We start from the raw sequence: 25,635 nt of genomic DNA, 5'->3' as shown, positions 1-25,635 counted from the left end.
GGGAGTTTGGGAACCAGGCAGAGGTTGTGGTTACATGATGTGAATGTACTAAATGCAACTGGACTGATCATTTTTAAAGGGTTAATTTTATGTTTATATAATTCTACTTATGTGAATTCGGTGGGGGAAACATGAATGCAGAACAACATTTGTCGAGAATATATACAAATTAATAAAAGGTGAAAATACATAGTCATAAAGGTGCAAAGGGTGAAAAGAATGATTAAGGGGATTAAGTTTAAACGCAAGCCAAAAAATAATGTGATGCAGCATAACCCAAAAACAAGCCCTGCTGACAGTGTGTTCCCTGAACAGACTCTGGCGTGGTTTAACCTTCATCACCTGGGGCCAAAACACAGTCTTGGTCTGCTGCCACTTCCTTTTTAAAAAAGAAATGGTGTTCACCTCTATTCTTCATTTTGCCATTTGCTGTTTTTACCTACTGCTGTGTATCTTGGAGCACTCCTCATGTTAGTGCATATCATCTTTTGTCACTGCTTCAAAGCTCTACAGATGTATTAATATCAAGATCCAAATACTTTTAACTTGCTTTATTTGATCATACATGGTATTTTGCCCTTGAGCATACATAACATGCCAATTAATGACAGTTTCATAAAGAAAGGTTAAACATGGTATGCAACTGCCTATACCAAACAAAACCCTGACATAAGGTTAGCTTTTAGAGCTAGCTTATATGCATCCTTCAGAGACAAATGCCTCCCACAAATCATTAATGCTACAACCAAACAGCCAAGGGTGCAATGATTTTCCCCCCCACCTCCACTTACACACCCTCCAAACTGAGGTTGATTTGATCTGATTTCATAGGGGAAGAAAAAAAAAAGTCTTAGCTGGATAGGAGCTCATTGTATGATTCTTTGACCCAAGATGGCCCTTCCCTAAGCCCAGGGACTGGCCCGGCCTGGCTGCTTGGTATTAAGTTTAAAGGCTTGGAATTCATTCAGAGGATACACTCAGTGTCAGCAACAAACCCATGAAGTTCACCTTGGAGCTTCTGGCTCCTCTGACGACCATGCCAAAAACTCTACCTTTTTTTTCTAGATCTGTTTTCCAAATCCCAAACACCAACACGTTCACCTGCTCGTGTGTATCGAACAGAGTTCTCTAGGGTTTTGTTTTCATCAAAATAAACTGGTATAAAAGGCTGCCCTTTTTAATAATTAGTCACAAATGTCAGCTGCCCCAAGGTGACACAGGATGGACAAACTTGAGATTTGTGAAGAAACAGCAGCTGGAAACAATCACACAGGGAAAACGCACAAACACTCAAGGAAACAGCCCCCTCTGGGCTTAAGGAAAGACAGGCATTTTAGAAACCTAAAATAGGCCATTTATCAGAGGCGGGGTGGGGGTGGGGGGTGCAAAGGTCATCCCCGAGGTACCAGGGTGGAGGACAGAACCACCTCTCACAGGCGCGCTGCCTCCTGTTCTCATAGGACCTGCCAGCAAGAAGGGTCTGTTCCGGGGCCAAGGGCTATCTGGCATCTCTAAGGTTTGGGCAGTTATACAATACAATTATTTTTTTTTGCATAGCATCCCTCCCACAGGGCATTCCAATAAGCTTGACAAAGGGAGTCATTCATAGACTTGATAAAAGCGAAGCAAGGAAAACTTTGTAACCCGGAGAAAAGACGGGAAATAAACAGTTGAGAGGAGGAAAGGGCCCCCAGGCTTCCCCTGGAGGCTTTCATCTCCCCACCCAACACGTGGGCTGGGGCAGTAAGAGAGAGGGATGCAAGGGAGAGCAAACAAAATCAGAGGGTGACAGAGGAATGGCTTCCCAACTTCCAGAGAAGGTACAACCTCACTGTTGACAAACAGTGAAACAGTCCCCTGCCAAATGACCTGAGATTGGTTTGGAGTTTTGTTTTTGTTTGGGGTTTTCTGAGGCCAGCTATTTACTCTGCTTGTTAAATAATAAACACAAGTTACAAAATGTTTTCCTAATTTATGACTTACCAGCCTGCTTTACTCTGACAGAAACAGAAATGTGCCTACACACCAAGGCAAAAGTTGTGTTTGGCTGTTAAAAGATCTTGGAATTCCGACAAGAAATTCCTGGGTCTGGGCACTCTGCTGCTGCTGCTGCTGCTGCTAAGTCGTTTCAGTTGTGTCTGACTCTGTGAGACCCCATAGATGGCAACCCACCAGGCTCCCCCGTCCCTGGGATTCTCCAGGCAAGAACACTGGAGTGGGTTGCCATTTCCTTCTCCAGTGCAGGAAAGTGAAAAGTGAAAGTGAAGTCGCTCAGTCGTGTCCAACTCTTAGCCACCCCATGGACTGCCTACCAGGCTCCTCCATCCATGGGATTTTCTAGGCAAGAGTTTTGGAGTGGGGTGCCATTGCCTTCTCCGCTGGGCACTCTAGCAGGGGCTAAATGTCTTTTTTTCAGGGAGGTGAGCCATCTAAAGAAGAGAAGAATCATTGTTCTTAACTGGAGCAGAGTGAAAGTCGCTCAGTCATATCCCACTCACTGGGACCCCATGGACTATACAGTCCATGGAATTCTCCAGGTCAGAATAATTGGAATGGGTAGCCTATCCCATCTCCAGCAGATCTTCCTGACCCAGTAATCAAACTGGGTTTCCTGCATTGCAGGTGGATTCTTTACCAACTGAGCTATCAAGGAAGCCCTTACAGACATGCGTGTCTTTAGGCTGAGAAACATTATAGGTTGCCTTCAACAGAAGACATGATCCAGGTGCTTTCAACCTTCTAAAAGCAAAGCCCATTTCACCACAGCACCTCTTATCCACAGATGAGCTTATGAACAAAAGAAAACCCTGCTCTCCCGAGCAGGTCTCAGCTAGGTCTCCCTAGCTGGGCGGCTACCTACACAGCCCACCCCTTCTAGGTCTGAAGTGTGGTCACTCAGTCGTGTCCAACTCTTTCAGTCCCATAGACTGTAGCCCACTAGGCTCCTCTGTCCATGGAATTCTCCAGGCAAGAACACTAGAGTGGGTTGCTATTCCCCTCTCCAGGGGATCTTCCCGACCCAGGGACTGAACCTGGGTCTCCTGCACTGCAGGCAGATCCTTTACCATCGGAACCACCAGGGAAACCCAACCCCTTCAGGGTGCTAGGAAGTATTCCCAAGTTCAGGTGCTGCAGGGGAGTGGGAGGGGACAGCTGACGTGGAGGAGGGATGAGGTCAGCTCCAGGCCTGGGTTCTCAGCAATAGCAGATGCACTGTGGCAGGTAAAGGAGATTTCTCTCAGGCCTGCCGGGGCTGTCCTGCCACAAGGCATTTCCTATCAATCTGAACCAACTGCCAAAACCCAACTTGGTGATGTGTTTCACTACAACTTAACCAATATTTTCAAAAGCATCCCATTCTTCCAGCTTATCTAAGAAGAACATTCCACAAAGGAAGCCTGGAAAGTAATATATTGGAATTCCTTAAGTCACATGGGAATGTGTTGCATTACAGATCTACCATGTTCAATTTCGTATTGGCCTTCATATATAGAATGAATGAAAGATATATTTTTTTTTCATTGATACAGTCAATGAATAATATAGAGATATGGATATAGATAGGTATCAAAGCCAGCCCAGGAAACAAATATGCTCTATAACAGAAAAAACATCAATTACTGATTTTAATATCAAATCCATGTTAGCATCACAACTTAGAAAAAGATTACTAGAAGCAAATCACTTAAATTCTCTCCACTTTGAAAATACAATATGTATAGGGACAATATGAGCTTCTCCGGTGGTTCAGACAGTAAAAAAATCTGCCTGTAATGTGGGAGCCTGGGGTTCGATCCCTAGCTCAGGAAGATCCCCTAGAGAAGGAAATGGCAACCTACTCCAGAATTCTTGCCTGGGAAATCCCAGGGATAGAGAAGCTTGGCAGGCTACAGTCCACGCGGTCCCACAGAGTTGGGCACGACTAAGTGACATATGTTTTCACTTTCACTTTTTCAGAGGGATAATAAAAACATAATACTGTGTGATCATTAAGGAGGAAATATACGGAAGTTCCTCTTGCTGATGGGCATCCCGACAAAGAAGGGATTGAGAGAGCACCAGCCCACACAAGGGCAAGAGGGTGCCACAGACGAGCCCCATGCTCTGCCCCAAAAAGCCTCTCTCTGTAATCGGCAGCACTGCCTCTGTCACTGACGGAAGTCCCACAGGACAGAGAGGACTGTGATTCATTTGTACAGAGGGTCCTGCAGCGTGGCCTGAATGTCCACAGTAGGCAAGTGACTTGTACAGAGCCACCAAAGCGGAGAAAATTCCCAAAAGGATGTCTTGGGAAAGTTCACTTTCACAGCATCAACGTGTATCATCTTTCCTGGGAAGCTGACCAGTCAGGTCAAAGTCCTACCACCAAAAACGATGACCGTGGGATACACAGGCACCACATGTACCAAGATGAAGGCAGGGGAGCCCTCGTCCTCTGCCCCCCAGTCCTCCCCAATGCTCCCGAAAGAGGGTGAGCAAAAACAAGGGCCAACTCAGCTTAAAAGACACGAGCATACTGACAGAAACTTCTCATCGTGAGCCTGGAAGGCCCGAGACAAAATCAAGAGGTGTCACCTTTCTGCAGAGGTAATTCCACACACACAGAGCAGGCAGGAGCAGAGGACAGACTTCTCCTCCCCCGCCAATCCCCCCAAAAAGTAAAATAAGTAAAAACAGATCCCAGAAGGTCCAAAAGGGAGGTGGGAAAGCCTGAACTGGACACTCGCAGAACAGTCAAAAGACTGATGTCCATTCAGCCTCTCAGCAAATAACCACTGACTCCCGCCAAGTGGCAAGAACCCTGTTGAATGTTACTCAGGATATAAAACCTGGGACAAGCATGTTTCCTCTTCTCAAGGATTTGAAAGTTACCAGAGCAAATAAACTTTATGCCCACACAGCTGCATTACCCAGTTGTAGGTGATTTTCCCTAAGAACTGAACAAATCAAGAGTTTGGGATAGGCATTTGGGTTGAAACCTAAATGACGCATGTAACTTATATAGCAGAAAAGAAAAAGGGAGATAGAGAGACTAGCACTCTAGAAAGCAGCCAAAGGTGCAATGAAGGCAAAAAGGTGGGATGAACCATTTATTTTCAGGAAGCAAAAAATACAACAGGTGAAAAGTAATGAAAGGAAGAAAACAAGGATGAAATACTGAAACAAGTCACTAGCAGGGCTGGAAGTAAGACAAGAGCTATATCAGGGCAACTGACATCCCCTACTGTGATCACTGACTGCCCTACCTTCAAAGTGAAATCAAACAGGCGGCATAAAATGTCAGATGATGACAGCTTTTGTCTGTTCCTTTTCTATCAAGTACTATTTGTTTAGGAGAGAAGAGGTATCCAATTAGTCTAAGAGATGAGCAATGATCCCAGATATCCCAGAAGGTAACACCAGTCCTTGGCAGTGGGGGAGGGGGGGGCACTATTGCCTTGGCCAGGCAAATCCCAATTCTCTTATGACTTATGTGGTACTTGAGCTTCCCTGGTGGCTCAGACAGTAAAGAATCTGCCTGCAAAGCAGGAGATCTGGGTTGGGAAGATCTCCTGGAGAAGGAAATGGCTACCCATTCTAGTATTCTTGCCTGGAGAATCCCATAGACAGAGGAGCCTGGCAGGCTACATTCCATGGGGTTGCAAAGTTGGACACAACCGAGCGACTAACTATAGCACCTTGGTAGACCAAATATGTCTCTTTATGTCCAGTAAGTGAAAAAAAAGTTTTTTCAAAATTTTAAATGTGTTCAGATCTTTTCACGTACACTTAACTCTCAATTTGTTGCTTCCCTGGTGGCTTAGATGGTAAAGCGTCTGCCTGCAATGCAGGAGACCCAGGTTCGATCCCTGGGTCAGGAAGATCCCCTGGAGAATATGGCAACCCACTCCAGTATTCTTGGCTGGAAAATCCCGTGGATGGAGGAGCCTGGCAGGCTACAGTCCATGGGGTCGCAAAGAGTCAGACATGACTGAGCGACTTCACTTTCTCAATTTGTTGGTCAGCTGCCTTGCAAAGTACAATAAGTCCCCTACATACAAATGAGATCAGTTCTAAGAGCATGTTTGGAAGTCCAACAAAGTTAGCTAGGTACCCAACTAACACAACCGACTATATAGTACTGTAATAGGTTTATAATACTTTTCACCCAAATAATACATAAAAACAAACACAAAAAATAAATATTCTTCATCTGACGGTACAGTACCTCAAGAAGGACAATACTGCAGCAGCTGACACACAAGGGTTGACACTGAGTGAGCAGGAAAGAAGAGTCACTGCCTGGAGGAGGGGGAGGAGATGGTAGAGCTGAAGGACCGTCAGCAGGAGGAGGTGGAGGGCAGGCAGCAGTCATACTCAGCCTGGTGTTGCTGGAACGTATATTCGCATCTTTCAAAGTTCTCAACCTGAAGGTTCACACGTAGGGGACTTACTGTGTAGCTTAGCCATGACTAGGAGGCCTTCCACTGCACACTGAGATGGCCCGTGGCCCTGTCCCGTCCTTCCTGGGGAGGGGAGGGCTTTTCCTACGGCTCCTTTTACTTCCCTCCCTCTCACATCACAGAGTTGTTTGTAGGCCTCCGTCCTTCCACTGTCCAAACCCAATGTCTGTCAGAAAGATGCCCTCAGCTACAGAAGAAAACTTATCTAGCCCACCCCTCATCTTTTCTCTGAGTGGTCTGTAGCAAGCTAGCACTCCCCTCTCAATGCAAAAACTCTGGTCTCTCAATTGCTTTCCTAGCAATCTTGGCACTACCTAAAGATGCAGCCTTAGGAACATAAGCAGCCATGTCCTAGAGTCGACCTTTAAACGGATGAGACTTCACAGCGAGCCCTCCGGACTCTCACTCACTTTGCTGTCATGATGGAGGAGAAGTCAAGTTTCCTTAACCTGCTTTCCTTGCTTTCATCTAGTATTTTACATACCTGTTGCTAATTCTGATTGACTTGTTTCTTTAAACTTTATCATGTAAGCATGATGTGCTTATCTTATTGTGCAATGCACCTCAGAACATGCTGGCATGCCATGGAGGGCTCACAAAGAAAAGAAATGAAGTCTTCGTTTCCTTGCGCACTTGACCAGTCGTGACAATCGATGACTCTCTTTGTTAACAGGTTTCACTGTGGGAAAAAGGAATGGGATGAAACTCAACAGCTCAATTAGCAACGGCGATAGATGCCAAAGGAAGCGTCTCCGCAGAGCCGGGACAGTGGCGCAGCTGGCCTACCCGGCGAGAATTCTGGGACGAAGAGGTAAAGCCATGCCAAGCTGCACCACAGCGATGGTCAAGAGTATGGACTTTCAGGGAAGAGAAACTAAATCTGTCCTTGGCAAATCTGTGTAATCGTAAGCTTCGGTTTCCTCGTTGGCTTGATATGTGCACTAAAGAAAATATGCATGCAAAGTCCTGGGCGGAGTGGCTACTAACACAGCACTGATGAAGTGCCGATGACCAGCAACGTGGGTTCAGAGCTTTTCCCCTCAGAGATGACACAGATAGGCAATGCCACGGGAGACATCGCAATCACACAAGGCATTTCTACTGCATCAAGAAAAACAGCCCATCAGATGAAAGCCAGTATTTCTAGGGAAAGTGCTGGTTCTAAACTCATCTCCACTAAATGCTTTAGTTTCTTCCAGATTTTTTTTTTTAAGAAAAAAACTTTTTAATTAAATTGTCAAAGATAACATAATTGTAGTTGTGGGCAACGGAGGGAATTAAAGACAATACACCCTGCCTCACTCACCAGATAGTGCCTCCAATTATACCTAGGCTACAGAGAAGAGGTTGTATTTTTAAATGAAGGACCAACCTACATACAAAAATATTTTTCCAGTACAAAGTTAAAATCTTTGACTTCAAATGCTGATCTAGGAGACAGAGTCAGAAATAATGGTTCCTTCTGCTTCCCAAATCCATTTCTTTTGTACTGAAATTATTTGTTGAGTTGGTTAAATCACAATGAACTGCGGTTGATTTCGGAGAAAAGGGGACATGTGAGCAGGATGATGATAAGTAGAAAAATTCCACTACAACCAGGATATCTTTGTTTAAAGGCACAAGTTGATTAAATTCACATCCTGTGGTCGTTTGTTAAATTTTCAGAACAATGGTAAATGTAGTTACTGAGAAAACAGAAAAACCATTGTTCCTTTTCATTAGTTCTCTTCCTTGTCAAAAGTTTAAACACTGATTGCCTCAAAGTCTACAGCTTATAGTCAAGATAAAAGCATGATGTTAATACATGCCCATCAAAAAGCTAAACAGAGATTCATACATACACATACTTACATATGCAAATATTCAACTAATGTTAGCATTTAAACCATGCTTGTATAGACAATACTAAACCTCAGAAGTTGTCTTTATGAAGAGAATTACCAAGTTTCATCAAAATATTAGCTCTATCTCTCACCACAATTCCGCCTTGGAACAAACTTTACAACACACAGTGGACGGCGGGAATGTCACAAGTTGGAGTTGCAATCCTTTCCTTTAGAATTCTAACAGTAACAATATGATATGTGGGCGCAGAGACAGGACTTTGGAGAAAAGGTGATCAGCACTGAAGATCAGTTACGCAGCTCCGCTAGAGAATGACCTCACTGGGATGTAATCGGTTCCCTGTTTTCTCCTGGAGACTTTCTAAGTTCCTTCAAGGTCAACCCTCAAAGGGAGCTCCTCTTTATATTACCAAGATGTAGCAACGCCTGGCATACACCTGAGCTGAGCAAACACCAAATAAATAGACTGAGGATAATCAACCCACCCTCTGATCAAGTAAAAGCAGGGAGGTGTATAAATTCTGACCTTTGGCCAGCTCACATTAGCTCAGGTCTTTTTCTACAGAACAGACTCATTCCCACCCTCTTCTCTGGATCCTGAGAACCATCATCCCACTTTCCACAACACGTGAAGAACAATCTTCTTAACCCACAAGGCCTCTGACCACCAGGCAAGAGATTCCAGGATATTATAGGCGTATTTAAAAAGTAGGATATCTGTACAGGTTAGTTTTCTTTTAAACATTTAATAGTCTGCTGTTTTGGCTGAATTTTTTAGCCTGGTTTCAATGTTGGGAAGTACATGAGCAAAGCTCTATAATTTTCTCTCTTCTATAATGAAAGGTCTTTTGAGTCCACTGACAGAATTCTGTGTTCTCTACGGCTGTCAACATTTCAGCATTAATGTTAGTAACTTTCTTAAACCTCCCAAACCCCCATCATTGATTTAGGTAGATGACAGGCCATGAGAATTGCTGCTTTATACAAATAGTCACTGACTGAATTTGGGGGTACTTTGTATGACAAGAAAGAAATCTATTAAAACATTTGAGTAGTAAATATAGGAAACAGCGACTATTAAAATAAAAGGCTTGGAGATAAAATCACGTGATCTATTTTAATGAGTATTAAAGTTTACTGAATGGCAGTGGATTTTCTAAGTCATTGGATACTCAATTATCCATACCAATGGAAGGGTAACTGGTATGGAAAATACAAATAATATTGTTGTATACCTGAAACTAATACAACATTGTAAAGCAAGTATACTCCAATAAAAAGTTTTTCTAAAAAAAGAAAATATAAATAATAAAAACAGTCTTCACATACTGACAACTTTCTATGTCAAACAGGGGTAACTGAAGCTAATGTGAAGATTACATGGACTAACTATGAAAAGTATTTAACCCAGGGGTTGACATAATAGCTCCTCAGTGCTGTAACTATTATAATCACCTTTATCATTATATTACTCATTATGCATTCTTATTGTTGTGGTGGTTTAGTTGCTCAGGAGTATCTGACTCTTTCACGACCCCATGGACTGTAGCCCACCAGGCTTCTCTGTCCATGGGATTTCCCAGGCAAGAATACAGGAATGGGCTGCCATTTCCTTCTTCATGGGATCTTCCCAACCCAGGGACTGAACCAGCGTGTCTGGCATTGCAAGTGGATTCCTTACCACTCAACCACCTGGGAAGCCTCATTAGGCATTACATTATCCTGCAGAGCCAATATGATGGTCCTGATTTGGATGATGAAACACTGGGAAGCTCAATAAGGCCCAGGTACTGGCTCGCAGTCTCAGACTTGGTAAATGATGCCAATGAGATCCAGGCCAAGTTGGCGTAATGTGCGAGTTCTAGCTCTAATGTCATGTGATGCTGCTTCTAAAGTAGGGACCTTTCTTCTGGAAGTTAACTCCTTGTCCTCATAGCTTGAAAATCCTAAAGGCAGACAACACAACAAAAGCTGAGGAGGCAAAAGGAACCCTGGAAAGGGCAGGGACTCTGCAACCAGATGCCACTGGGTTCAGATCCAGTGGTGTGATCTTCAAAAGGTGATGCGATCAACCAAGCCTCTGCTTCCTAATTTGTAAAACTGGGATAATCATACCAATCCTGGCAGGAATAAGCTAAGGATACGATATAAAGCATGTGAAGTACTTGGTCCTGTCCTCAGCACACAAGGGGTGCTCCACAGATTGGTATCAAAATCATCCCATTGACTTGCATCACTTTTATAAGTACTTAAGTCTTCATGGTATAGAGAAAATTTTTAAATCTCCCAGAATTTTAATCTTCAACATTTTTTTCCAAACATAACTGTATCTCAGGGAGTATAAAATAAAATTCTCCCTCAAGACTCAAGTAACTTTTATTACCCCTAATTTTTCTTTGGTCATATGTAATTTTTGTTATTTTACACACATATAAAGAAAGAAAATGATACAGTCACCCATTCTATACATAACTGTATTTATGCCAAGCTTTGGTGCTTCCAAAGGAGAATGAAAAGAATGTAATAAAAAACTAAACCAAAATAGAAAAGAGTGGGAAATTCTTAAAACACACACAAAAAATCCATTTTCCTAGAGCACTATCTTGCTGCAAAGTAACTGATGAAAGGGCCTCTATACATACACTACATACATGAGCATCAAAAAAAATAAATAAACAATGGGACATGTCAACAAAAGGAAAGATGGCTAAACTTTTTTTTTTTAATCCAGTAATCAGATGAACAGTCAACTATAATAAAACATGTAGGAAAATCCACTTTATTGTTTCACAAAATGAAAACCCAAAGAAAGCACATTTATAAATGTACTCTAAGCCAGGTACTCGGTGATTTCCAGCTCCCCACCAAAGCAATCAAATACAGATTAGCATGCCTATCAGCTAAGACCAGGCTGTCAAAATGCAAGCTTTAAATTACACATGGCCTTACCAGAAGTATTTAAAAGATTTTTCTCCTAAATAATAAAGAGTATTGCACAGACTGTAATAAAAGTTTAATTTTGCTTATGTGCTAAAAGGCATTTTTAAAAGCAGATTAAAACACAGAATTCAAGACCACCAGAAGAAACATCCCCAAATCAAAGAAAACCACTTGGCCGTCTTTTCCAAAGGCAAACATGTTGTTCGTCTTTCTCGGACCCAACAAAAATTCCTACAAAATGATAATCAAACAGGAGCTTAAGTGCTGCTTTGCAAATCGGATTATATTTCAAGCGGTCTGAGGGCAAACTAAGATGGCATTTTATGAGCATGGTTCTGATTTTTAAAGGTTAACAGGGAAACTGCTCTTCGAGGACTGGGAGACCTGGGCACCAAATTAAGGACTCAGGCATTCAACGGTTACCGAAATGTTCAGCCTGCCAGCCTTTAATTGAAAGAGAAAGAAACTGGGGTCGAGGAGGGAAGAAAACAAGGAAAAGAGGGTGTGAGTAGATACTTAATAATGACTCTTAGGAAGGAGACAGAGCAGCTTAGAGAAACCTTCCAGAACTATTAATAACTGGTCACCTCTGAAACACTGGAGCACCAAACACCTAACGAAATTAAGAAGGACCAGACACTCTTCCCGATGTGTGCAGAAAAGATACAGTTAAGGTGAAACTATTCACATAGGAAAATGAGCTATTCCAGGAGTTTCAGGTTCCAGGTATATTTTTCATAACTTCACCATCATTACATAAACAGGATGAACTATTTCACAGCACTTTCGAGCTGGCAGAAAAGGCAAGACCGTATCTCATGATCCACACATCAATTATTTCAGAACTGAAGACAATTTACAACTAAGACATGGCAGAAACTTTCCCAACTTACGTTCCATACGGCAAAAGGAAGGCCGCATCCCAGGGAAGTCTTTACTGACTTAAATGAATAAGCTGCTTTTAAAGCACACCGTAAAGTATATATTTTGTAACTACAACAAAAAAGTGCATTACTCAGGATTACATTCTAGACTGGTTACTTACCTAGGAGTAATGTTACGAAGGTTCCAGCCACTTCCAAGTTTTCTTCCCAGGAGGGAGCTCAGGATGCTACACCCTTACCTGAGGAGGGCGCCTGAGTTTAAGGCAGCAGTTTATAGGCTGGGAGATGCCCTATGCAGCCACTAGGTAAAATCTGGATTCTCAACCTTTGGGATTAAAATTGACAAGCAGAGAATCCGGCAGTTAGTAGCCAAAGCTATGGCTAAAGAAGAAAAGAGAAGCTGAAAGAGCCATAAGGGTTATTATGAATGAGCCAAAATCCTGAGTCAGCAGAAGGGAGGAGTAGGTTGTTTTAGTTGCTAAGTCACGTCTCACTCTTTATGACCCTGGGGACTGCAGCCCACCTGGCTCTTCTGCCCATGGGATTCTTGTCCAGGCAAGAATACTAGAGTGGGTTGCCGTTTCCTTCTCCAGAGGATCTTCCTGATCCAGGGATTAAACCTTCATCTCTAGCACTGGCAGGCATATTCTTTACCATTGAGCTGCCTGGGAAGCCCAGAGGAGCAGGTAAACACAAGCAAAAGCACAAGCTTATTGACGGGCTACGTCACACCAAGGTTAGAGGATCTGGAATTGGGGAATCCCAAATTCCTGCTGCTAAGGTCTTGTCCACTTCCAGGGTTCACGAGAACACGCTTGACTGCAATCCCCAAAGACCTAGAGGCTCAGTTTTTGCTGGGCAAAACCTGGGATGATGGATGAAACTCCTATCTCCCCATTCCCATATCTACTTTATAAAGAATGCCCTGTAATGTGGGGGTAATTTTAATGAGTCCCCAGTCCTAACCAAAACGGCATATTAATCAATTTAGTTACACTGTATAGCCCAGACTTTTTACCAATTCTGAAATTCTTACCATAAATTTGTCCATAGTAACACACTTCACAACATCTCACTTTTTTAGTTAATAGAGTGAAGCAACTTTGATTTCTTAAACTTGGGTGATAACTTTCCTCTTTTCAACCCATCATTACCCACCCCTCCATCCACCGTTTTCTCCTCCAGGTCTTAGAAATTGCAGGTCTCAGTCAAGTAGGAAATAAGGCAAGATGCTGCTGCTGCTGCTGCTGCTAAGTCGCTTCAGTCGTGTCCGACCCCACAGACGGCAGCCCACCAGGCTCCCCCATCCCTGGGATTCTCCAGGCAAGAACACTGGAGTGGGTTGCCATTTCCTTCTCCAATGCATGAAAGTGAAGAGTGAAAGTGAAGTCGCTCAGTCGTGTCCGACTCCTAGCGACCCCATGGACTGCAGCCTACCAGGTTCCTCTGCCCATGGGATTTTCCAGGCAAGAGTACTGGAGTGGGTTGCCATTACCTTCTGGGTCTAACATTCTTTTATCTTTAAGACCAGAAACGGAAGCAACTAAGAGGGTAGTTAACTAACATAACAAGTGCAGAAAATTTTCATGGTATCTATCAGAAGTACAAATGCAATGCCCCAAGTCCCTGCAGGCCCACTTCTGGATCTCCATCTACAGAAATATGGACCCCTGGAGACGGCCAATGAGTCAACTGCTAAAGGACTGGTTAAGTAAAGTACATCCACGTAACAGAAATGGACCCCAAACAGAAATAAATTGGCATGTTTTAAAGTGAAGTGGATCTGTAAGAGATGACCTAGAATGAAGCTGTGAATATTTATAATATTTTACTATAAATACATATAAAAATACATGCAAGTAAAATATAGATGTAATATATACTATTTGCAGAAGTCTGTAAGTTGTAGAATATGATGCCCAGTTACCACATTTCATGTATAATATTTACATTTGAGGAAAAAAATCTATGTGTATATTTATACACAGGAAAACAATGTGGAAGGATACACATCACACTGACCATACAGGCTATGGCTGGGAAAGGAAACTGAGGGCTGTTATTTTTCACCAGCTTGATACCTAAGTTTTTTTTATATCTTTGTAATTTTAAAACTCTTTTTTTTGTTGTTAATTGTTTATTTATTGAGAGACTATTTCTCACCCCAGATAGTCATAGTTTCATAGTTCAGGAACACAGGAAAGTGACAAACTTCCAAGGAACTCAACCAAAAAAATTCTTTATATTCCAAATCACTTTGCACTCTGAAAGATACCAGCCTTCCTCATCTCCTCAGAATCTTTCATGGAATCATAATTTCTGTAGAAGTCTGCATATGTCTTCTTTCTTTTTTCAGCCACAGCAAACTTATAGAAAGCTGCAAACCCCAGGGAGACCATGAATGCTCCAACAATAAGAAATCGCAGACATTTGGCCAGGAGGCCACGCATCTGAGGTTTTGCCAAAGCAGTGGACTTGGCAGTTTTTCTTCTCGACGGCTCAACCGTGACGTCCTTTCAGGTTGATGGAGAAATGGACGGCATTCCCGCAGCGCCTTAAAACTCTTTAAAACAAAACAAACACTAGTCGTGCCAATGGGGATTTCATCCTCTTGTCCAAAATGCTATGAAATCCAGACTTAAAAGACCAAAACACTCAACCTTCAGATCATTAAATTCCTAGAGATTAATTTCTCCCATATATCCCTGAAATCAAAAACCTAGTTCTACAAAAAGATATTTAACCAATCTAGAAAATTCTCGCTGCCAGTTCAAGGGTTGATATGAAAGGTCAGTGTGAAATCTCAAAATCATTACTGTGCTCAAACACACCCACAAACAACAGGAAAGTTACTTACTCATAACTTCCCTCTGTCCCAGAACTCTCTGTAAAATGTTTTCACTTTCCATCAGACAAGTAACAGACACCAGAATAAGGTGATCCATAACACCCAGAGGACAAAAGGCAAAGCAGAACAGATACTTCTAAGACATAAACTAACACAGACGTTAAGGTGACCCAGAGAGATGTTATGGGGAGGGAGGTGGGAGGGGGTTCATGTTTGGGAACGCATGTAAGAATTAAAGATATTAAATTAAAAAAAAAAAAAGGTTAGATTGTAAATGCATTCCGAGAATACGTGAGAAAAACACACGTTTTCTGCCCAGTAATCATCAAGTATGTTCGACTCTTGTGCACACGTGTGCTCTGCCATGCCCAACTCTTTGTGACCCCGTGAACTGTCACCCGCCAGGCTCCTCTGTCCATAGGATTTCCCAGGCAAGAATACTAGAGCAGGTTGCCATTTCCTTCTCCTGGGGATCTTCCTGACCCAGGGATCAAACCCACATCTCCTGCAGTGCCGGCTGATTCTTTACCACTGAGTCACCTGGGAAGTCCCAAAGTTTCACATTTGTCTCTCAGTATGTACCAAATCACACATATGAAACAAATCACATTTGCCAAGCAGGTATTAATCTAAGACTAGTTTATTTTTCTTTCTCCAAACAAACTAAATGTGAAAGTACTGGGAATGCTAAAAATGTATCAATTTCCAAAAACATCAATTTATGCTTTTTATCTACAGTTCTGTCCCATTTAAACTTACACTCCTATGGCAAAATTCAAACAGCATCTACTCCTGGGCCATTATGTAATTGGTGATTTTTTTTCCCCTTCTCACCCACTTGCATTATCCAAACTTTCTATAATGACCATCTATTATTACTTACATGATATTTGGGAACTTTAAAATAAAATTGGAGGTTTGTTGTTGTTGTTTTGTAACTCAGAGGCCTAGGTAATATCCTCTTCTAATTGGAAATGGGTGTGAGGCAGCCACATTTCCACATCTCTTATCCATGCACAGCTCTGTTGCCCCTCTGGAATGAACAGCGAGCCACTTAACATTTAAATACGTAAAAAGATAACACCAGCCCTCTTTCCACATCTAAAAGCATATAATGTCTTATGACAAGGCTGTTACCAGAAGACTTTTCAATTTAATAAATGGTATACATGCATACCTCCCATCCTTCTATGATTTCTATTAGTACATGATAAACTAAAGAAAGTGGGCAAATTCTGTTGATAACCATTAATGGGTTTCTAATATTTTTACCCTAATAGGCTGGCAATTCTTTTTTGAAAACTGACTTATAAAACAGGGAGTACAATATCACTGGATTGACTTCAAAGTAAAGAAACTTTCACGATTGTCTAGGCAACAATCTACCTTTACACGGAGTGATACAGAGAAAACGTTATTTTTAGAGCTGTGACAGACCTACTTCACTGACTTCTACGTGGCAGGAGAAATAATTACATATGCGTGCAAACAATCTATATTTTTAATGTGGTGCTGTTGAATTTTAAGAAGGTCAGTCTGGAATAAAACACCTGAAGGCTAAAAAAGGATCAGCATCACACACGCGTGCAGACACACACACACACACACACACGTACACGTACTTAACCCTCTGCCCTTCAAATGTTACATTAGACTAGGTATGTTTAGATTTCTTAGCAAGTTACACATTTCTAAAGCCACTCTTCTTGCCAAAATGAATTTGATTGGATGCTTCACACAACACATTAGCTTATGAAACCCGTAGTCAACCACACTATAACCACCAGGGGGAAGGTAGTCAGGTAATTAGCTCCCCAATCACAAGTAAAAAACAAATGTTCAGTGATTGACAAACACTGTGCATTCATCACCCTTGAGCTAAATAAAGCTGTTGTGGTAGAGAATTTACAAAAGATGGCAATAAGAATTCCTCCCATCTCCGTACACATGTTCCTTTTGCCATGTGACTTAACCATTCTTCCCAGCAAGCGGGAAGACCAACCCCTCTCTGGCCTGAGTCTGAGCTAGCCCTGGGATGTGCTCCGACCAACTGAAAGAGGCACGTGATGCTTCGTGACCACTAAGCCTACGCCTCAAGAGCCCCTGCAGCTCCACTCCAGCAATCCTGGGAAGCTACCGCAGCCAAGGGATGAAATACAGGTGGACTTCCTTGAGAAGGACTCAACGGAAAGAGAGGGCCAGCCACCCACTGGCACCAACCACAACACACACAATGAGGCCGTCTTTAAATAGGTAGCCCCAGACCAGCTGGCCACGGACTATCCCTAGGTGAGACCAGCAGAATGGCCCAGTGGAGCCCAAATGGCCAACGCATGGAATTGTAAGCAAACAGAAAGGTCATTATTTTAAGACATTAAGTTTGGGGACGGTTTGTTACACAGTTATACACAGCTGATGCAGAGACCGCGAGATTCCACACCTGGAGAGCCCTTCTGATGGTCAGAGATACCCTGGAAGGCAGAGCTTCAGATGAGGTGCCCAGCCCAGCAAGACACATCCACTGACACTTTCTGGGGAAAGTGACATTGTCCCCACTTGCCTTGGTCCCTTGTGGAACCCCTGTGACCTCGAACAGTCCCCTGCGCTCTTACTCTCCATTTAATCCCCTCCTGCCTGGGTCTGAGGTCTTTCGCTGCCTTGTGCTAGTCTTTGCCTTCCAGTGATGCCGTCTTGCCTCTGGCTTTACAGAACTGGATTTGGAATCTCACAACCCACCCGCCTCCCCACTCTATGACGCATCCTCTCAGGCCCTCAGCTTTTGCTATTGCTACTCCTGCCTCTAGACAAACAGCTCATTGTAACGGCAAACCACAGTCCTGGGTAATCTCATTATTTCCATGAAGTAGTGGTGCAGAATCTATTAAAAAATAATAGTAAACAAAACTGCCTTTAAACAACTACAAGCACTGTGAAGGCTAGAGTCATTTTGTGAGGTTAAATAACGATTCTGATCAAGCTGCAACTGCTAAAAACAGCCTGGGAAAGACCTTAAGAGCAAATTAATGTCACATCAAAAAATCAGTGTTCTTTCTTCACATGAGGCCTGATGGAAACGGGCAATTTTAAAATTTAAAAGATGGCTATAAACAAAAAGTGGACCCCATTCCACTATGTCCCCTTGAAGGAAACAATACTTTTTGTGTATATCAATTCTGATACAACTAATTTTAAAGTTGGTCAGACCTCATAAATATCACCTTTTCACATTTTTGTCACTCCTTTTCTTTTAAGTATAATAGCTCCAAGAGAATATTTCATTTTTAAACAGCTACATACAGCTGAAAACAATGTCTTTTTTTTTTTTTTTTTTTTGCCAAGACACACAGTGTACAGGATCTTCCCAATCACAGGTTGAACGTGGGCCATAGCAGTGAAAACGCAGAGTCCCAACCACGAGGCTACCAGGGAACTCCCAACAATGTCACTCTTAATACAACAGCCTAAATGGACCATCCTCTCTAAGCGAGGCCAAACAAGCGCCTGACTGCAACTTCTCCCTATCCCAGTGACTGCACGGCAGTTGCCCTCTTTGCCTTTAAAGACTACTTAAGCAAATATATAAGCTACAAAGCTGCCTATTTGTCTATTTCTAGAGGGCTCTAAAGTGTAGGATGTAAAATTATAGCCTTTAAAAAGCCTTGCTGCTTCTATGGAAACAACTGGGAAGATGGCTACAGATGAACTAAGAGGTTCCTTCTCTCTCCGCCCCAGAGACTGTCACTTTTTAAACAACCAAAGAGCATTTATCTTAGTAAAGATAAACAATTTAGTCCTGATCTTGACTTTAAAAAAAAATCTGTGCCAAAAAGATCACTATTCTTAAATTTGCCCGAATGATCAAAATTTGAAAATACACAGAGACACTTCCCCTCCTTCTATTTCAGCCAGCCATATGCCCAGGAAAGGCCACATTAAAAATGTTTCCACAACAACCCTTGCTGAAGGTCAGGCACTGGATTTAGGAATCCAGAAACTAGAAAGGGCATCTACAAGGAAAGAAATAAAAAAGGATTACATAGTAAAACATTCTCTGTGATTGGCCCGGTCACCCTAGGGACACTAAACGTGATAAAGTACAAACCGTTCCTGAACTGCCCCAAATTAAACCCAGTTAATCTCCCTACACAGATACTTTTTTCACCCCTCAGTCATTAATTCCCTCTCCTAATAAAGCAGGTGTCCTACCCAAACAGTTGTGATTGAGTTTTAATTTCTATTAAGGTTCTGACTTCAATACTGGATGTTTTATTAGCTTTGTGGTATAAAACTTGGACAAAACCAATAAATCCTTTAATTACTCAACTACCAAAATGTTTTAAAGCCAAGGGGAAAAAAAGGACCATGATTCAGACTCACCATTTAAGTGACTAAAACTGATATAGCTATCATTTTTTGTAAGTGGAGTTAACTTCACAACGTCTTTGTTAATTTCACCAAAAAAAAACACACAAAAACTATTTACTCAGTTCTTTCTTACTTCATTACCTAAAAGAAGATAAACTGAAGTGATTCTGTCTACTGCATTCAACCCCAAGACTCTGAAGAGATCTCTTGAGGAAATGTAACATTTTGATGCTTCTAAAAATACTGGATTTCATTTGGGAGGATTCTGTGTTTACAGTAATCACAAGAACATCCTAAAAGAGTTAAGTGGGTAAAATAAAATTCAAACTTCAAAACTATCTTCCAAATGTATGGCAAAACCAATACAGTATTGTACAGTAAAATAAAGTAAAAATAAAAATAAAAAAAATAAAGCAAAAAAACCCCCACTATCTTCCTATGTCAATGGGGGTATCTGCTCCACCACACACAAAAAAGAGTAACCGTTGTTCTGAAATAACAATCAGTTTGCTTTCTAATAGAGCATATCGTAAAAAAAAAAATTATTTTAACTGTTAGCATTGTCTGTCTCCTTTCGCATGTCTAAGCCAATGGCAATGCTTTGTGTGCTAGCAAGAGGTGGCCTCAGAATATTTACAGCCAACATAATAATATTTAGTCAGGTTTTGAACATTTCTGAGGAATTACCATCCAGCACCGTCCAGTAAAACTTTTTGTGGTCATGGAAATAGTCTGTATCTGCACAATCCAAAAGGTACTTTACTGGATTTGTTTAGTGGCTAAGTCGTGCCTGACACTTTGAGACCCCATGGACTATAGCCCGCCAGGCTCCTCTGTCCATGGATTTTCCAGGCAAGAATACTGGAGTGGATTGCCATTTCCTTCTCCAGGGGATCTTCCTGACTCAGGGATCAAACCTGCATCTCCAGCCTTGGCAGGCAGGTTCTTTACCACTGAGCCACCTGGGAAGCCCACTTCACTGGACTGTGCAGGTTTTATAGACCTGAAAGGAAATGAATAAAATACAGTTCCTCCGCTGCACTAGTCACAGTTGGCTACTGATTATAATGTGCCTAGTGTCACTAAAGAACTGTATTTTACTTTATTTTTAAAGCAGTTTTAGGGTCACAGCAAAATTGAGAGGAAGGCAGAATTTTCCCCCTATACCTCCTGTCCCTTCCTCCACGTGCACAGTGACCCCCATTATCAACATCCCCCGACCGAGTGGTACTTTTGCCACAACTGATGAACTTACATTAATACATTCTTATCATTCAAAATCCACAGTTTACATTAGGGCTCACTCTCTTTGCTATACATTCTATCGGTTCAGTTACTCAGTCGTGTCCGACTCTGCAACCCCATGAATCGCAGCACGCCAGGCCTCCCTGTCCATCACCAACTCCCAGAGTCCAACCAAACCCATGTCCATTGAGTTGGTGATGCCATCCAGCCATCTCATCCTCTGTCGTCCCTTTCTCCACCTGCCCCCAATCCCTCCCAGCATCAGGGTCTTTTCCAATGAGTCAACTCTTCACGTGAGGTGGCCAAAGTACTGCAGTTTCAGCTTTAGCATCAGTCCTTCAAATGAACACCCAGGACTGATCTCCTTTAGGATGGACTGGTTGGATCTCCTTGCAGTCCAAGGGACTCTCAAGAGTCTTCTCCAACACCACAGTTCAAAAGCACCAATTCTTCGGCGCTCAGCACATCCTCTGTGCTCAGCCTCTTCATCCCTTGCCACCCAGAAAATTTATTTAATTATTCAAATTGAAATAGCCACATGTGGCTAGTGGTTACCACAGTGGATGGCTCCAAACTAGACACTGCTGGGAATGCTGTTGCTGCTCTCATTGTGATACAGTTATCAGCATGGCAGCAGGGACCTGGCTTTAGCACAGAAGCTCTGCTCCAGCGAATGATCAGCCCTGAAGGATCAATACATCTACTTGCTGCTCCTCAATCTCTTATTTGCTAACACATACAGACATACACACTCTCACACCTTTCCATGTTACTAACAGGTTCTAACCAAGCATTAAAAATATAATCTATTCCAAGAACCCAGGCAAAAGATGATGGTTGAAATGAAACTATTTTATGTTTATATATCACCTTCATTTACATGTTAAATAAATATGCCCTGGTGAAGAAAGAAATACATATAGAGATCATTTGATCCCCTCTAATGCAATACATTTTTACCATAACATGTATATGGTAAATATGTTCCCAGATAAATTATATATGTACTTTATTAAAACAGTAGGTATATAAAATTCAGAGTCAGTAATATCTCCCACCAATGAAGAATCACCATGATGTTTAAGTGGAAGAAAACACTGAACTGAATAGGAAGAAATGGCCTGAGATTCTAAGGACTTCTGGACCACAGGCAAATTACTTTAAGGCAGGCTGCGAGAATCTTCACTTGTAGAAAGAAAGGAACAGGAATGAACTTTCTCTCCAGTTTCCTCCAAAATTAAATTTCATTATTCCCCAGTATTCTTATGTGGTATTCTTAGGAACTGACCTTAAAAAACCAGCACTGACCTAGCAGAAGATGAGATGGTTGGATGGCATCATCAACTCAATGGACATGAGTTTGAGCAAACTCCGGGAGACAGTGAAGGACAGGGAAGCCTGGCGTGCTGCAGTCCACGGGGTCACAAAGAGTCGGACACACTGAGCGACTCAACAACAATCCACCTATGGTTTCTTCCCTGGAGCACTCTCTTCCTCTTCTTCTTTGAGTCAGCCCATAACTGAGAAAGGTGACGGAGACATCGACAGTTTCACAGGAAGAAAGAAAGGGAAGGAAGGGAGGGAGGGAGGGAAGGAGGGAGGGAGGGAGGGAGGGAGGGAAGAAGGAAGGACAGACCAAATAATTCAAAGTAAAATGTCAACGACACAAGGCAGACCAAAGGCATCAATCCCTACGTTTAATCCTTTTCAACCCCCAAACAAAACAGAGCAGCAAAGAACATAATTGGGATGCCCCTTATCACAAACCCTGCTACAAACTAATGCTACCTGTTCAAAAGAGATCATAAATCTTCTAGGATGTCAACCATCAATAGAGTCGTTGTTAGAAGTCTCAGGATCGTCACAGGCCACTGGCTTCTCAAATACTCCCCCAGTGAAGGTCTATCATTCACATGAGAGAAAGCCATCAATGTCTACTCATCATACTAGTTCTTCTGGTAAAGTAGTGACTTCACACTGGAAACCTGAGCTCCACAAATGTCACCAGAACACACATCTTCACCTAAGGGAAGAACTGAATGAAGAGCCTCAGGACTCGGCCTCTGACTTACACTAAATACCACTTCCTTGGAAGAAGTCTGAAAATAAAATCTTAAAAAATGATGCTTTAAGTTCTACCTTAAAAAGATGTTTTCCCATGTATCAAAATAAGCAATTGGTTTAAAAGATCAATTCATCTAGTCCCTCAGTGTCCAAGAGTTTATTCCCAAGTAACTGTTCACCAAATGAGAAGAAACGCGAAACACATCAGCATTTACTCACATCAGATTCCTAAAGTGTTTCTCTAAATCAATTCTGAACTACAGGCGTGCCAACCCATTCGCTAAAGGACTGCTACTTCTCCTCTGCTTCCCAGTTAACCCAAATCTAAAATGCCTTTTTAATTACTATACTGAATTCTTCCTTAGTAGCCTGAACTGCAATGAATAGCACATTTGGAAAGAGAAACACCTGAAGCATTCGAATCACTTCAGCCATCCTGGAGCTGTCTGGGGATAATTTAAACAAAACTGTCCTGGAGGAAAATGTAAAGCTTCACTTGATTACGTGGAGAGTTTCATTTAATGGGGAAATAAATAACTTCCCCAAAAATACACCACAGAGGAATTATAACACATATTAGATTGCTTTTGGCTTACAAGACCTAATTCTGTAGTCTCAGCATGTACCACACCAATCCTATCATCCCCCAGTCCCTTGTCTAAAAAATACAATTCCTGACTTCGTGACAACCTTTGAAAACCACCTGTCCTGATCAGTCTGCTGCGGTGTTTCACCTGTATCCCTCATCTTCAACAGTCCTGATTTCTACACAGCAAAAAGCCCCACAGAGCTTCAAGGCTGGGTTATATATAACTACACAAACAGCCAGAGGTCACGGGTACACTCAAGAAAGGAAAGTTTGAGAGGAGAGATGTGCCAGGGCTTCCCCACCCTGCTCTGCAATGCCTGAGTTTAAAAAAAAGAGGGGGGCACCATTACTGCTCTCAGGATCCTTTAATCCAGACAGGCCACCTCACAGAACGATGACCTCAGGAAAGCCAGGCCTCTGCCTGCCTACCTGCCCAGCACAGGCAGGTGCAAGTACTCAAAGTGCTTACTCTTGATCTGGGAGGATTAACGAGCTAATTTCTCCAGAGCCCTTTAAGCTGACTGGCCCAAACACAACGAATGAGCATCCTCATTAACCATAGGCAAGATTAAATCTTCAGGATCCAAGGAGGCAAATACTCAGAAGTGAGGCGATGTTCCTCTTCCAAGGTAGGGGGCATGGAGTGTTGATCCCTAAAATTCAGTTTCACCAAGAAAACATTTATCAAATCTTTAGTAGGAGGTATGGGGAATGGAGGCCAAAGACCTGTCCTCAAGAAGGAGTGATATCTAGTGCCAGGATGGGCAAGGAGGCAATAAGCAGCAAGGGTATAAGGATCACCAGGGATGAAAGGGCCAAGAGAGGAGGCAGAGGGGAAGGAGATTTGGGGGCAGAGGACTGTTTCTGTGAAGAGAAACCATTTATTCCAGGTCTTAATGGGGAGCCTGGATCCAGGTGGGTTCCGTTTATGAACGTGCATCAGGCTATACATTTATGACCTGTACTCTTCTGTGTGCCTATTATACTTCAATAAAGGTAACGCTTAAAAGGGGAGACAGAGCTCTCTGTTAAATACATGAGAATGGAAGAGAGGTGGAATGGTGCTGCAGGCAGAGAGAAAACTTGCCTAGAAGGGGCTGGGAAAGCAGGAAGCATTTCAGCAGCTGCAAAATGCTCCCCCTGGCTGGGAGCCCGTCCTGAGAACTGCAATGACAAGGGTGGGGGGCACTGAATGGAAGACAAAAGACAATTCTAGAAGGCCTTAAACACCTGCTCGGAGTCCATCCTGACCATCATGGAAGAGCCACTTTTAAAAAGGTCTGAGTCTGGTGGTAACTGATAAAAATCTGGGTATCACTTTGGTAGCAATGCTTACTAGAGCTGGAAGCAAGGCTGCAGACAAGAAACGTGGTTATGAAGAGATTACAGTCACTCAAGAAGAACTGAGAGAGGCCTGAACTGAACCAACGATGACCAGGAGGAAGAATGAGAGAAGCCTCAAAGACGGGATCCAAAATGCTGAACACCAATCAGATGCGGGAGATGGAGGAAGCCAGGAAAGGGTAGGATGAGCAGCACGTTTCTGCTTCATACTCGAGGGTCTTCAGGAAGATGGAGAATGGAAAAGGGACAGAATTAGGACTGAAGCAAAGGTGGAGGGACAGTGAATTTCACTGTATGAGGTTCTGTGAAGTATCTACAAAAAGATGTTTGAAAGGGAGCTCTCACACCAGTCCAAAGACCAGGCAGGCCCTAGGCATTTGGGGCTGTGGTTGAAGCCTCAGAGCCACAGAGAAGTGGATCCTGGAGCAGACACAGCCAGGGAAGGAGGAGAAATGGTAGGTGGCGTCAACTCCTGCAGAGAGAGGAAGAGAGGGAAGCCCTGCGGCGTCACTGGTTGCAGTCACAGAAGGCCACAGTGATCACGGAGATTTCAACTTTGGCTTCTCAGCAAGGAGGTAGAGGCTAGATATAAGTAAGCAGTGGAAGGGAGGTTCTCCACTGGGAAGGGAAGGAGAGAGATAAGGCAGGTGCTAGAGGAGGGAGTAGTGAGAGTGTCCTGTTTTGTTCTCCTTTGCTGTGAAACTGTTAAGAGGGAGACTTGAGAGTGGCAGGAAGGGCAGCGAGGCAAGGAAGGAGACAGGGGAGCCACAGTGATGACCTGACCCGCAGACAAATGCCCTCTGCCTTGCTGGGGCACACAGGGACGATTTCTTTGAGTCAGCAGCATTTCCTGCCAGCACGGCAGCCTCCAGAGGTGGGGGAAAAGTGCAGTCTGAGCAGGTTGCTCATGAAGCTCTTTGAGCCGGGCCTTTCCTCCACCAATCTTCCCGCAGGATGCCCTTAACACTTGTCAAAGAGCCATCTGGCACCCGAAGCCCTGAGCTGTCCGATTCCACAGGTCTCTGCAGCTTCCTCCCCTCAGGGCCCTCAGGCTCCCCAGCCAGCCGCC

The 25,635-nt window shown here is 42.9% G+C and overlaps 2 protein-coding genes and 1 non-coding gene across 4 annotated transcripts in view; 1 reads left to right on the top strand and 2 right to left on the bottom strand.

Annotated features, from left to right (window-relative positions):
• The window catches only part of STK39 (serine/threonine kinase 39), a 317,482-nt gene that overhangs the window by 286,812 nt on the left and 5,035 nt on the right, over positions 1 to 25,635 (bottom strand). The window lies entirely within an intron of this gene.
• On the top strand, positions 5,790 to 5,862 carry TRNAC-GCA (transfer RNA cysteine (anticodon GCA)). Its single transcript has one exon. It is a non-coding gene; the product is annotated as a tRNA-Cys (tRNA).
• Positions 14,229 to 14,627, bottom strand: LOC121818807 (cytochrome c oxidase subunit 6C-like; the record flags this gene model as incomplete). The annotated part of the gene is made up of 1 exon (XM_042244816.2): positions 14,229 to 14,627. A coding segment is annotated over one exon (264 nt), but the record flags the coding sequence as incomplete, so codon positions are not given.

This window comes from Ovis aries, chromosome 2 (assembly GCF_016772045.2).
Source record: "Ovis aries strain OAR_USU_Benz2616 breed Rambouillet chromosome 2, ARS-UI_Ramb_v3.0, whole genome shotgun sequence".
In the NCBI taxonomy this organism is placed as follows: domain Eukaryota; kingdom Metazoa; phylum Chordata; class Mammalia; order Artiodactyla; family Bovidae; genus Ovis; species Ovis aries.
This window is presented reverse-complemented; position numbering and strand designations above follow the sequence as displayed.